General features: G+C 46.3%; 2 protein-coding genes across 6 annotated transcripts in view; one reads left to right on the top strand and one right to left on the bottom strand.

The window, feature by feature from the left end:
* The window catches only part of LOC144104506 (angio-associated migratory cell protein), a 528,250-nt gene that overhangs the window by 424,767 nt on the left and 89,188 nt on the right, over positions 1–14,295 (top strand). The window lies entirely within an intron of this gene.
* The window catches only part of LOC144104507 (12S rRNA N(4)-cytidine methyltransferase METTL15), a 66,887-nt gene continuing 54,024 nt past the window's right edge, over positions 1,433–14,295 (bottom strand). For all 4 annotated transcript variants that reach the window (XM_077637576.1, XM_077637579.1, XM_077637580.1 and 1 more), the window contains exons 7-8: positions 9,427–9,625; positions 1,433–3,301 (exon numbers count right to left, since the gene is read on the bottom strand). In XM_077637576.1, the coding sequence (XP_077493702.1) occupies positions 3,086–3,301; positions 9,427–9,625 (415 nt within the window). In that variant the 3' untranslated portion in view covers positions 1,433–3,085. The remainder of the gene's footprint in view (positions 3,302–9,426; positions 9,626–14,295) is intronic.

Below are 14,295 nucleotides of genomic sequence, written 5' to 3'. Positions count from 1 at the left end.
TGCGAGGAAGACTAATATTTTGTACGACCCATTCTTAGACAAAATAATAGAGTTGTATGAACGTGCTTTCCCATTTGTAACAATGGCAAAATCCAGAAAAAGAAGGAATCCTTGTATTACGCGAGGTCTGCTTAGACGAATCAAGGCACGAAGTACTCTTCAGCCAGTTTGTAAAGTCCAAAGATTTGACAGTTTTGAAAGAGTACAAAAAGATTAGAAATAAATTAGGTGCAGGTATAAAAAAATCTAGAATTCAGTACTACGCTCACAAATTCTCTGATATTTCCTTTGATCATCAGAGAACCTGGCATACTGTAAATGATCTGCAGAAATCCAGAAAAGAAAATATACCAATGCAAATGATGATTGAAGGAACCATTCTTAGTGGTAAAAGTCTTGCAAATGAGTTCAACAGACATTTTCTGGCATTTGAAGCTTTTTCTACTGCAACGCCCAGAAATTTTGAAAAATACCTGGAACCTAATTTGCAGTATAGCCTTTTCTTATATCCCGCTACTCCTGCAGAGATTAATGATGTAATATTAAGCCTCAAAAAGAATTGTTCGTGAGGTTTTGATGGCATTGAGGTAGCACCAATTAAAGCAATTGCTGACCTTATTGTTGGCATCCTCTGTCATCTAACAAATCAAATCTTGACAACAGGTATTTTCCCAGAAAAAATGAAGGTGGCATGTGTGGCGGTATTGTTTAAAGGCGGTGCTGCAAATTTAATTAGTCACTAATAGACCTATATCAAAATAGTAGAGAAAGCCATTTATAATAATATAACAGATTATCTTAATAAACATCACTTTATTTCTTCTAGCCAGTACGGATTTCAAAAAAGGAAATCAACTGAATCTGCGTTGCTTAGTATTAAAGATGAACTCACTAAAAACATCGAAAATCATTTGTACACATTAGGCCTCTTCCTAGACTTCAGCAAAGCGTTTGATTCAATTAAGCATAATGTACTTCTTAGAAAGTTGCCGTATTATGGAATACGAGGAAATTACTAGAAAACTACCTGTCAGGTCATTCTCAGAATGTTTTAGTTAATAATGCCACGTCCGATCCGGAGTTTATCAAATTTGGTGTTCCTCAGGGCTCAATCCTAGGACCTACCCTGTTTCTCCTGTATATCAACGACATTGAAACTCCTTCCGTTATCCTTTATGCTGACGATACCAGTGTATTTTTTTCTGCAGATAATTTATGTTCCCGAATCCCTCGTGTAAACTTATGGCTTAGAAATCTGTCTGACTGGCTTGTTGCAAATGAACTTTCGTTAAATGTTCGCAAAACAAAGCACATTGTTTTTAGTTCTGTTAACAGATCAGTTTATTATAATGAAGTGACATTTCAATCGCGACCGCTAGAACGAATTTCAGATATCAAATTTTTAGGCATCCAGTTTCACGAAAACCTTCGCTGGTCTTGCCATGTTCGCTTTATTAAACGCAATGTTGCACAATGCATTGGTGTGCTTAACAGGTTCCATCTGCTGTTACCTCGTTATTTACGATGTGAGCTCTACTTCAATACTGTTCGCTCGCAGCTTCATTACTGTTTGCACGTATAGGGCAATACAGGTAGATCAAACATGGAAAGCCTATATTTATTACAAAAAAAAGGTGTCCGTTTCATTGAAAACTTACCGGTACATGACTCAACATCGTTATATTTTATGCAAAATAGAATCTTGGATATTGAATCATTGTATAAGTTGCGTTTGTCAGAGACTGCCTTTTTAGATTTTAAAAGCGATCCACAACTATTCATATCGAACTATACGAAGCATGACCCGCAATACGAATTTAGGAAAGCTGCTTTTATAAAATCTAAATGTAGGACTAACTGTGGAAAGCAATTATTCCTAACCTGCTGAACCTTCATCCTGATTTGTTGGGCATCATGGAAAACTTCTCGGCATGCTTTCCGAAAGCACGCAAAGGATTTTTTTCTTGACTTGCCTATAATCTCGACTATGTTTGTAGGAACTGCAGTGCCAGTATATTTACTGCTGTGTTCCAGGCAATCCCCCTCCATTCTGGTTATCTTTTTTTGTTTTGTCAAGGGTACACATTTGTGGTTATTTTCTTTCTTTTTTTTTCAATTACTTTGACTTGTAACAAGGGTGTGTTTTTCAAATCTTTTTTTAATTGCTGCATGTGGAATCATATGGTATTCCTGGAGAATTTTGTTGTAATGTTTTTGTTTTTTGCTGTATGTGATATCTCATGATATTCTTGGAGAATTTTGTTGAAATGCCTTTAATGTCCACACTGTGCTGTATGAATGCAGCGTGTTTAGGGCCTAGTCTGGTGACCTGATGTGTCACCTTTAGCCCTCTTCACCTAGACAAAGTGCATTTTGTCTGAATTTCAATAAATTTCAAATTTCAAATCAAAATTAGCACATGGGAAATGTCTCCTTGAACAAGACGTGAACTTCAGTGGAACAGACAGCTGGGAAGGTTGGCATGGCATTTCTGCAGTGCAGTGAAACAAAACACAAGTCCAGCAGGAGAGAGCACCAAACTTGCAACTGAAGCATTAATGAAGACCTTGAACAGCATATGTACATGCAGCAACTATGTAGAAATAGTTCACAAAGGCACAATCAAACAAGCCATCAATGTGTCCAGATCATCTCAAAGGCTATGGCCAGCACTTGCCCGAGAGCAATGGGTGACAGTAATGGTGGATTCACATGACTGACCATTAAGCCGCGGATCCCCACAGACCAGGTGTCATGTGAAGTTCCACTTCCACTCTGGGAGGTTCGCGCCTGGCGCATGATGTTGGCGAATGTAGCATGGTGAAAAACCATAGGCATGCCTAATCCGCCTACCACCACCACAGGACCTCATGGGGCGGAAGCGGGACGTCATGTGACGCCTGGTCAAGGAGTGAATGGTCCGTTGTGTGAATCCACCTTAAGCAAGCAAAGGGAGCATGCCAGACGAACAGAGCTGGGCTCGATCACAGTTTGCTGTGCAGGTATCGTCAGCCTGTGCTGGAAGTCTGAGTGAAAGAGATGACTCGTCAAGAGCTGATTACTCAGGAGACACGACTGATTCTCCTCAGGGATCAGGCGGCAGTTTCTCCGCGACTCGAAGCTTGGCAGAGCGGCTGCGCGGGTTTCGCTCCACCTCAGCGGCAGATGGCAGCTGCAGGGAGCCCAGGGGTCGCCAGAGACGCTTCCTCTCGATCATCATCTCATCCTCACTGTGCCAGACGGCTGCATTTCGGTGCCGCTGGGCGATCGAACGTGCCACCGGATCGTCAGCATCCACACCCTGCACACAAAGCAAGGCTCACTATGGACTGCCAACAGAGTGTGATAGCAGACCTCATGAGTCATCCTGAGCACTGAAAAAGATGCAGCCTTGGTAGCCTTATGAAGCACATTTCACAATGCGTGACAACAGCTGCTGAGTTCCCTGGTGTCGATTTGGGCGCAACGACACGGAGTGTGAAGAGGACCTCAGGAGCAGTCATCCTGCCGTGTGAGCAACACTCTCAACTTCACACCACCACACCTGTGTCATTGAAATTCGCATTACACCCTAGCAGCCAAAGATTCCACAGCAAGGCCGGTCACATGGGGAGGGCCATGCGTGGCCTATGACAGCATCCACGTGGCACACCAGAATTGCAGACAGGCCGGGAAGGATAGACTCATGACCACATGGTTCCATGAAATGCACGCTCCCTCCCATCTGTGAAAACTACTTTACAATGGTGGGATGGGCTTACATTCTGCCAATAGCCGAGTGCTGTATTGGCTACCTCTAGCTATAGCATATAGGCACGAGTGATAGGTGGACACATCTGGAGCGCTTTGCGTTGGCAGCATTGCACCCAGTCTGTTCATTTACAGACTCAAAGATGTTGGTGATCAGTACCATGTCTCCTTGCCTAATGCCGATGCGTGCCTGGACTATGCGCTCGCCAGTGGGGGCCTAGAAGATACTAACACAGCACCTAATTACTGTCCTGCAGTTCACAGTATGGTCAGTTAAACAAGCGCTGTACAGTTAAACCTCGATGTAACGAACTTCAATATAACAAAAACCTCAATATAACAAAGTTACAAGGCACACTTTGCTTAATCGTCACCGGAAACCATGTATATTTTGCCTCGATATAACCAAGTGATATTGCTGCAATTTCATTACAACGAAGTCTCTTGACATAAAAAAATTTAGCTGGAAGGAAAATTTCGCCATTGTTACGATGACGGCCCGAGGGGAAAGCAGTGCCAGTGTAAGCGACTTGCGTAACCCACGGGGAGGCGGCCTCCCGAGAGGGGGGGGGGGGGGGGGGGGGGGGGGGGGAGTGGAGGGGGGGGTGGAATTGCTTCTTGCAAGCCGAAGAAAGAGAGTCCGCCCCACCGTCCCTTTCCTTTTTTTTTGCTCTGTTGTGCCCATGCCTCTGCGCATACCTCCCGCATACCTCCCCCAACCCCGTTTCCATCCCGTCCCCATGCTTCTTAGCTGTGCATGCATCAGCTTGCACGCCCGCCCGTGTCTCGCTGGCCTGCATCTGCCAACCCCATCTGATTGCTTGCACGGCCATCACCCTCCTTCTCAGTGTTGTTCGTACGCTGCTTGCATTGTGCTTGGTACGTTGCTTTGGTTTCCTGCATCTATGTCCGCATGTGTCGCCACCATGAGTGGTTGTAAGCGGAAAGCCCTTTAGCTGCAGTGTGTGCCTCTTGGTGGAAAAATTGTTCCGCACATCACGTCCATGACTTGGAGCTGACAAATGTCGAGCTATGATTTGTTCCACTGAGCTGCACTTTGTTGGTTCAGCCGCTCGACCAAAGAATCGTAAACGGCGTGAAGTGCACGTATCATCAGCAGTTGATCGACAAGCTGCTGCTTGATCTCTGTTTAAAACGCCCCACTGAGGTGGATATTTTTCAAGCCTTAGAGATCTTTTCTGCATCGTGGAAGGTGACATCAAAGTAAGCGATCCAGAACAGCTTCCAAAGAGAACGGCATGGCTATAACAACGAGCACCTCCGAAGAACACGACAGCACGGAAATTAATGAAGGGGCTCCCTTGGAAGGCGATCAGGCCGGCCTTGAAGAAGCATGGAGGTGCCTGGAAAGTGATGGGCCATTCCTGACGGTGTCACTTAGGAAGACTTCCTCTACGCCCACTCTTGCGTCATTGCCACCGAGGAAGTTACCGACGATTCCACCGTGCAGAGCGTGCTCGGAAGCACCCAGGAGGGCCCAGGCAGTGATACCGATGCTGAAGACAGCAAAGCCCCAAGCAACTGTGAAGTGCTTGACGTAACTGATGTTTTGCGGCGCTACGCAAGTTCAACTGGGCAGCAAGATGCAATCCTTGAAGGCCTATGAACGCAGTGTGAGGCCATCTCTGATTGCTAAGCAGACACAAAAGACGGATTACTTTCAGAGAAAATAAAGAATGAGTGCTTACAACTGGCAAGTGATTTGGTAATGTTCCTGCATGCTAGGTACGGAATTCTGATGCAACGAAATTTCATTATAATGAAGTAAAGCACCGATTTTTACGACCCCGTTATATCAAGGTTTAACTGTTTGAGAAAAAAACGTGCAGTGATCTCACACACCATTTTTCTGGTGGCTATAAGCATGTTAAGCATGCCTGGGGTCTTTCACTGTGCAACATTCGCAAATATGAAGGGCAGAGATCTGCAATTCACAGCCTGCAAAATGATCTGGCATTTCTAGCCCACTACAATCCGTGGACCTGATGCAGATCTCACAGACTAGAACTGGGATCTGAAGTGATACCCGCTCCACAGGCTGAACAGATGGTTCATCATCTGGAGCAGATGAGCCACGAGCAGATGAGCCTTTAGCAGCTGAGGCAAGCTTTGCAGTGAACCAAAGACAAACTGAGGTTGGCCTTAGATGATTCCACTTGGAAATGCCGCCGCCATGTTGCCGAAGAACTGAATAATTGAAGTGAGGTGCTAATCGAAAAGCAATATATGAAGAACCTATTTGAAATGTCGAATAGTATTTGCTTAGCCTTACGACAGCCAGAAGGACATAACATACTGGGCAAGCAATCATGTTGGGATAGCCTAGCATTTGGAGCAGTTTGGCACAATTTCGGCCAATTTAATGTTCGGTGCAATATGCCGAATAAATGCATGTAAGGGCAGCACATTTTTTTCCACATTCGAGGGATAATATTTAGGGTGCGGCCCGTATACACGATGTGTGAAAAAAAAAAATTTAAGTAAAAAAGCACACCAATTAGGAAATGAGTGGCATTTATTCTACGTTCAATTGTGACTCGCGGAGTCTCCCGACTCTGAGCTGGGAGCTGGTGCTGTGCTCTTGTGGCTGCTCATCCCACAAGAAGTAGTGCAGCATGTCCATTGTCAATGCATAGCCATTGTTCTACAATTCTGTCACATAGCAGAGCAGCTCTTCTTCCAGTTTGGGAAACTAGCACGGCTTGCCTTGGAAAACGCGCTTTTTGCAGCTTGTATTCCCCAGTGCATCGTTCTGGTTTGCACCGTCATCGGAGGCAGTTCTCGTCCACGTAGAAATTTCAGGCCCGCCGCATGCTTGTCGTGTTCGAGACCAAACTCCCAGCCATGCAGCTATAAGGTGCTAGCCCATCGTGTTAAAACTGCAATGCTCGGTGGCAGCACATGAAAACCACAACTGCAGTGAATTAACATGCTACCACAACTCCTATGCCTTTGACAGCCACAAAAAGCTGGAGCTGGTGATACTGATGCCGATATGGATAGCGGGAGCTCGTGGTGGAGGAAGAAGCAGACGATGATGATGATAACCCAGAGCCTCGGGCACCATCCGTGGGCAGCACCTGGAAGCTCCTGTGTGCGTGCATTTCAAAGGCTATTCCCGCGTGGGTCGTAGAAAGTTTAGGTGCTGCCCTTACATGGATGTTTTCTTTCTTTTTTAATATTTACTTCCAAAAAACAGGGTGCGGCCCATACACGAGTGTAGTCCTTTACAAGCGTTTATATGGTAACACAGAAAATCACGTTTGTATCAAAATGGCACAACTGGCGTAGCTGTCAGCATCAGCACTGGCTTCATTGTATGACGTTTTTCTCAAGAGAAAGGATACCTGTGAGTGCTTTGCCCACACAAACCTGCCAGCTCTAAAAAAGAAGAATTAGCCAGATGTTAACGCCTGTTGCGAAACAAATTGCAGTGAGAGTTGGGTTGGTGCCAGGTTGAAGTGTTTAATAACTCTCGGTAGCAGACATGTCTATTGTGTTTATGCCACTACACTCATATTAGCACCACAGGGGCCGTATTCTGAGTTTCCGTCATAATAAAAAGCGGCATAATCTGCCGCAGCGGCCACACTTGATTGGTAAAAAAACCGGAAGTGGATGTCGGTTCGGTTGCGACTGTGAGTGGCGGCAGGATGTCACTGCGTTGCGGTCTCCGCAGCGAAACGTCCAGCAGCGCTTTTGCACTTTGCCGAGAAAAAGAACGCGACCAATGTGACAGAAGAAACATTTAGCCACAAGTTTGGTTGTGCATTGGATTGCACTGTAAAGGAGTAATATCAAAGCTGCTTTATTTACTCAATTGACTTCAGCAAATACAAACAATATAGTTCAGGCACTCTTTTCTGCACCATAAAGGCCGGGGGTGTACTTAAAGAAGGAAATATTGTATGCAACCACGCATGGCTTTTCAGTGACTGAAGGCACCCGCTACAGCCGTCGATCGCCGATGGTAAATAAAAGGCACCAGCTTGTTTGCACAACACGGCGCTTTACATTTATCTTGAGGAAAAGGGAACGGAAAGGAAAATTTGTAGCATGCACTCACTCGCTGCACAATGCGCGCTTCGTGCCGGGCTGTGTACAACAGCTGTATGTTACCAGTACTCACTTACGGAGCAGAAACTTGGAGGCTAACGAAAAGATTTCAGCTCAGGTTAAGGACAACGCAGCGAGCCATGGAAAGAAAAATGATAGGTGTAACGTTAAGAGATCGGAAGCGGGCAGAGTGGGTGAGGGAACAAACACGGGTTAATGACATCCTAGTCGAAATCAAGAGAAAGAAATGGGCTTGGGCAGGGCATGTAATGCGAAGGCAAGATGACCGCTGGTCCATAAGGGTAACGGAGTGGGTTCCAAGAGAAAGTAAGCATAGCAGGGGGCGGCGGAAGGTTAGGTGGGCGCATGAGATTAGCAAGTTTGCAGGCAAAGGGTGGATGCAGCTGGCAAAGGACAGGGTTAACTAGGAGAGACATGGGAGAGGCCTTTGCCCTGCAGTGGGTGTAGTAAGGCTGATGATGATGATCATGATGGCAATGAAGCTCTGCCAGTATGCTCGTTGTTGCTGTGTGTTGTTGTTGTGTAGCCTTGGAGCTGAGTGGCCAGCTCTGAACTGACTCATGGTGTGAGAGCATGGGTTTCCCTTTTTCTTCCAGCCTTTGTTTGTGCTGCTGCTGGCTTGTCAGTGTGCTCTGTGTCACATTTTAGGAAACATGGTAGTGGCTCTTACTAAAAATCACAGTAAAATTTTAGGAACGACAGAGAAGAAATGTTCCAACTACCACTGACACGAAGAATAAAAAATGGTTGCCAGCTTCGAACTCATGCAGTCCTTACATTCTAGCAGGGGGGCCTCGGATCCCTTGTCAATACTGGTAGGGGCTCTATGACCCTGCCAACCCGAGACACCTCTGACTTAAGCACTGACGTAAGTAATGAGAGCAAACATTAGGGCTCAATTTGAATCGCGCATTCGCACTTAAAAGTGCCTTATCCCATGTGCTCATATGCCCATTTTATATTCGGGCCACATTCAGCAAGCGAGAATGTCACCCCTGTGCTCATCACAGCCTTGATAGCAAGGAACTACTGAGTCAGAGTATAGCTAGTGCCCTTTGCTCACAGTGTTGAAACAGATTGGTGCGGTAACTGGTCACAAGGTGAGGGGGGTACATTCAGGATGTAGCATGCTGTGCCTGTCACACCTACTGCCTTTCTTCCTTCCAGTCATTTGTGTTAGGCCATCACCACATGTAACCGGGAAATGTAGTCTTTCAATTCCTGGCACACCACCTATGATATAACAGAGTGCAAAAGTGTAAGTGATTTTCAGTTCAGCAAGTAGGACTGCATGAGTTGCTAGCACACTTAAAAAAACAAACTTCTGCAACACATCTGCCAAAGGAAGCTGCAGGAGGCCAGCAGTTGAACGATAAATTCATGCGAAGGAACTCCAAGACAGCCCAAAGTTTCTATGGTCGTAATGCTGTCCTGGCAAGTGATGGAGCAGTTGTGGATTTCACTGTCGCATTTGCTGTAGGCACCTACAAAATTCACAACTTTTATCCAGTGTTTTCACAGTTAGAGGATTAACAGATATTAAGAATAATAAGGTGAGCCCAATAAAGGGCGCTTCACCTGAAAATGCCTCTTGACAATGCGGTCTTCGAGCGAGTGGAATGAGATCACAGCCAGGCGGCCACCAGGGCGCAGCCATCGGCGCATCAGGCTCAGGGCCCAGTGCAGTTCGTTGAGCTCGTCATTGACTAGGATGCGGAGGGCCATGAACGTCCGCGTGGCCGGGTGGCTGGGACGCCCCAGCAGGTCATGGCCCACACTGCACACCACAACACCGTCCACTGCAGACCTCTCCCGTTAGACACTTTTAGTTGGGTGAGCTTGCGTACGCATCACTCACTGATTTGAGTGCACTGTAAACGGCACAAACACAGCACGTTTAGTTTACAGTGCTGTGCCGCCCCTCAAGCGCACGTGTACAGAGTGGTGCCATCTAGTGACAAAAAGCCAAAGCACATCAATGCAGGATAGAAGAAACTTTTATCCGTAATTATTGATGACGAATGCATTACGAGCCTTTTTTTTTGTTCCAAGAAGAAAAACTACGCAAACAGAAGAAAATGTAAAAATTGGCAAAAAGCTAGAGAATGCTTTGCCTGGTGTTGTTGCTATGAGGAAAACGCACGCTGCATATGGTCAGGCCCAAGAACTTAGAAAATGCAAAATTATCTGAAAAACAAGGACTTTTTGTTGCTTATACCTCTATGTGTGGCGAACGTGTGAGAAATAAAAGCAAATGCCACTAATCAGGGCGAGCGATCGCACTGAACAATGCAATGGCAACATACTTTTGTTCCAAAGCAGGTGAGCAGTGCGTTGCCATCTTGTCAATCCATCCCGTAACGTGCCCGTAGTGCGCATACACTATGGTATGCAATTTGTGTACAGCAGCTAGACACGGTGAGATACGCAGTATTCAGTGCATGTGCCTTTGTTACCCGCAGTCTCTGCATACGCTACCTCACTGCGTATACCCAGCTAAAAGTGTCCATTGATCCCCCTGTCCTGTGCCAAGCCTTATCCCCCCCACTTCACACTCCCTAACCTCATCTACTGGTCCACCTGTCTAACACTCAAGCTTGCCTCCCACTCATCATGGCAGCTGCATTTAGAACGGCTTGTCTGGTTTTCGCTTCCCACTGTATTTAAGCGTGTACCCTTTTGTCAATAGATTCAGCTGCATCAGCGCTTGTCTGTGTTTTCGCCTATGCCCCATCTTTGTTTCTGCTGTTGGTGCACAACCAAGTCGCCCAAATCTGAGCTTCAATCCACCCGACTCCCTCTGCATTACGTGCTCTACCCATGCCCATTTCTTTTACTTGGTTTTGACTCAGCTATCAATAACTCACCTTTGTTGACCACCCCATTATGCTCTCTTCTTGTCTCTTAACATCCTACCCTGCCATCTTCTCTTCCATAGCTCAAAACACAGCCCTCAATTTGATTTCGAGTTTATCTATTAGCCTCGGTTACACCTTGAAGGTTATATAGATTAAGGACATCTTAAACGACAACCGCAGAGGTTTAAGAATTCAACGAGCTTAAAGGGGTCGAAAGTGTTAAACAAGCAGGTAACGCGTGTGAAGTCGTTCCAGGTTAGCATTTGAAGTGGCGATGTTATTGCCGGTTAAAATCACAATGGCCTTCAAGCTCGTCTCCAGCACACAGCGCCAAGCGGGGGGCGCATGATTATGTCATCTACGGTAGCGGTACATTTCCAATGCATAGAAGCTTGCTGTGAAGGAAGAAAATCAATGCCACTGAATGCAAAGCCCGCCAACCATTGTTTGGCAGCATTCAACGACACATGGCAGGGCTGCCATTGACGGCTGCAGAAATATGATCTTTTACCCTCCGTGACGTCACACCAAGCTTCTCTGCACTTCTCCGGTGCTGTAAGGGGAAGCCTGTAGTTTAATCGATTGCGTCCCCATTTTAAGCACTAGCACAAAGAACTTTGCATGCCTTACCCACCACCAATATAGGTTTGAAAGCTAGAATATCGCAGAATTCTCAAAAGGTGGTGCAGATTCCTTTTAAGAATGGTCAACATGGGTGTGCTTAAATGAAATACTGATCACGGGTAGATCGAATTATTCCTTACATCAAAGTAAAAACACCCCTTTGCGAATCCAGCCGCTGCCGTGGCTCAGTGGTTATGGCGCTCGGCTGCTGACCCAAAAGACGAGGGTTCGATCCTGGCCGCAGGGGTTTAATTTCGATGGAGGCAACATTCTACAGGCTTGGGTACTGTGCGATGTCAGTGCACAGTAAAGAACCACACGCGGTCGAAATTTCCGATGCCCTTTACTACGGCGTCCCTCATAGCCTGAGTCGCTTTGGAATGTTAAACCCCATAAACCAAACCACACCTCTGTGAACCCCATGCAAAAATATACCAATAATGAATGTATTTATCCAACTCTCATCAACAGAACATCTGATATATCAAATTGTGCATCGTGCCCCCGAAAGTGGATCTTCTCCCAACATTCCTTCCACGATCACTTTTCATACATGCAGCCGCGTTTGCTGCGCAGCCTTGAGCACCTGTTGGCATCGTTATCCATGTGAAGGCACCATAACACTACGTAACTTGAGGAACGTGTTGTGTCACTGGCAGTAGCCTTCGTTCTAGCAGTCTCATTTTCCACGCACCACTGCTGTCATGCGAAGATAACCGAAGGCTACCAGGCTACCAGTGGCTCTCATTAGGCTTGCTACGATCCCTTTGTTGCCAAATGTGTTGCAGGAACTATCTCGACTTTGACCTTGACCTTCCGTCAAGTGGGAAAGCGTCTGCCAGCATCGCATGCTCAGGGCATCAAAGTGGGTTCTGCATAAAACGCCGGTGCACTTTGATGCGTTCAGTGGAACGCTAGGTTTGATGGATGCGACGCCTGCCGTGGAGGGTGGAAAATATGTGCTACATCACAGCATTGTGCAGAGGAGGAAAGGAGACATCCCAGGTGTGCTGCCTACTCTCTCTGTGACATTAAACACCTTGACCGGGCGGAGCGGGAAAGTGTCTGCTGGAATCGCATGCGCAGGACATCAAAGTGGGTTCTGCATAAAACGCCGGTGCTCTTTGATGCGTTCAGCCTAATGCTAGGTGTGTTCGATGCGACGCCTGCCGTGGAGACCGCCAGTCGCTCGACCACAAACGTAGCTAGGGAGGTGCAGCTTTTCACTTTCGACCAGGGTTAACCAGAGCTAAACCACCAGCAATTTTTAAATTATTGACACATCAAACTATTATACATCCGGGACAGACTGTATATAGAAGAGCTTACTCCCAAGCAGCTCAAGTGGCCCATTTGGCACACTTTTTGCTGTGCGGTTGCTTCACCCCATCACTGCTGTAGCTGGTGCCATCTATGGATGCCCCAAGCAGCAGCTCATGAGGGCATTAAAGGAACACTGAGCACAAATGCAAACTGGCCTGTATCTAGAGGCCACAGCACTACAATCACAAAGAAACCCCTCGCGCTGAAAAAAGAGCTTTAGAAGGCTAAAAAAGTCTTACATAAATTACAGGGGCACTTAATTATCAATTGCAATGACAATGTGTTGGCACTGGGTCTTCTCCTAACCATGGCCGTCCCAGGGGTCTGTGGCAGCCACCTTCCGGCGTTTACCAACTACAAGTGGAGGAGGATTTCAATCTCCATTACAACCTACAACTGCCCCTAGCAAATGTGAGGCCAGGACAGGCACGAGCCCAAAGGCACCAGCAAACAGGTTCTTGCTGTGGTTTTACTGCGGCAATGGTCGACTAGCATCGTGTGGGCGCGGGAGGATGTTAGAAAATAAAGACCAAGTGCCACGTCGTCTCAAGCCAGATGGCTTCCAGGAGCGGCAAAAGCCAGATGGCCGGTACTGTCTCTCCCCTTGTTTTGCAATACTTCTTTGTTAACCTTTTACCTCTTTCATTACCAAGGCACTATGCGTCGATCACTGATGATCGATGGATTCGAAGTGCAGTTTCAGTGCTGTCGGGCCCACCGAGGATTTGTTGCACTATCTAGTTTGTTGTTTAGACATCCTACTGTCGCTTCTTGTGCAGTTTCTATTTTTCCTACAAGGTGACAGTTTTCGAAATGTCCTTGAAATTTAGGTTCTGGCACAGTGTACTCGCGGGACAGCACCAACTGCAGAGACGGTGCACGCTCGGAAAAACCCGCTTCGCGTGATTCTGCTGCTTCTGCGGCAGACTTTTTCCATGCTTCAAGCAGCAGTGACTCTGAAGATGACATTGCATTGTCAGAATTTGATTCCGACGAAGAAACTGCATAACCTCAACATGAAACGTGGGTACCTGTCTGCCTGCAGATTTCATTTTCCACTTCTTGTGAGTTTTTTTCGCTCATGGAGCCAGTTTACACATCGCACTCTTGTCATGAATGCTATACCTGGTTTCTGTACTGTCTCGACAGCATGCGGGCATCTGCCCAAAAAAGAATCAACTTCAGGGCCAACAGAAATGAAAACAACAACCTCGGATTGAAGCTTTGTAATGCACAAAACTGCTCGCGAAAGCTGTGGATGCCTTCAGATTAGTTGTCCAAAACATCTTTCGAAATAGTTTCTTTTAAAATCAAAGCATTGTAAAGCATTTTCAAGCCATTTACAGTCAAACCTCGTTATAAAGAACATGAATATTACGATTTCTTGGCCATATCAAACTGTTCCTAAATATTTTCAACAAATATACATGCATTTCTTACTTTACATATCAAACACGGTTTTCCATAAAACGGATACATCAACTGCCGAATGCCAAGCTGTGATTGCTCAGATGGCAGGCAGCAGGCTTTGCCCCACTACATGGGCAACTAGTGGTGGTGCAACAAGCATTAGCACCACGGTTCACGCTTTATCTCACTTCTGCTAACAGCGCCACAAAAGATATAGTGGCAGGAACAGTTA

This window comes from Amblyomma americanum, chromosome 9 (assembly GCF_052857255.1).
Source record: "Amblyomma americanum isolate KBUSLIRL-KWMA chromosome 9, ASM5285725v1, whole genome shotgun sequence".
In the NCBI taxonomy this organism is placed as follows: Eukaryota; Metazoa; Arthropoda; class Arachnida; order Ixodida; family Ixodidae; genus Amblyomma; species Amblyomma americanum.
Note: the sequence above shows the minus strand (reverse complement) of the source record. Positions and strands in the feature narration are given on the sequence as shown.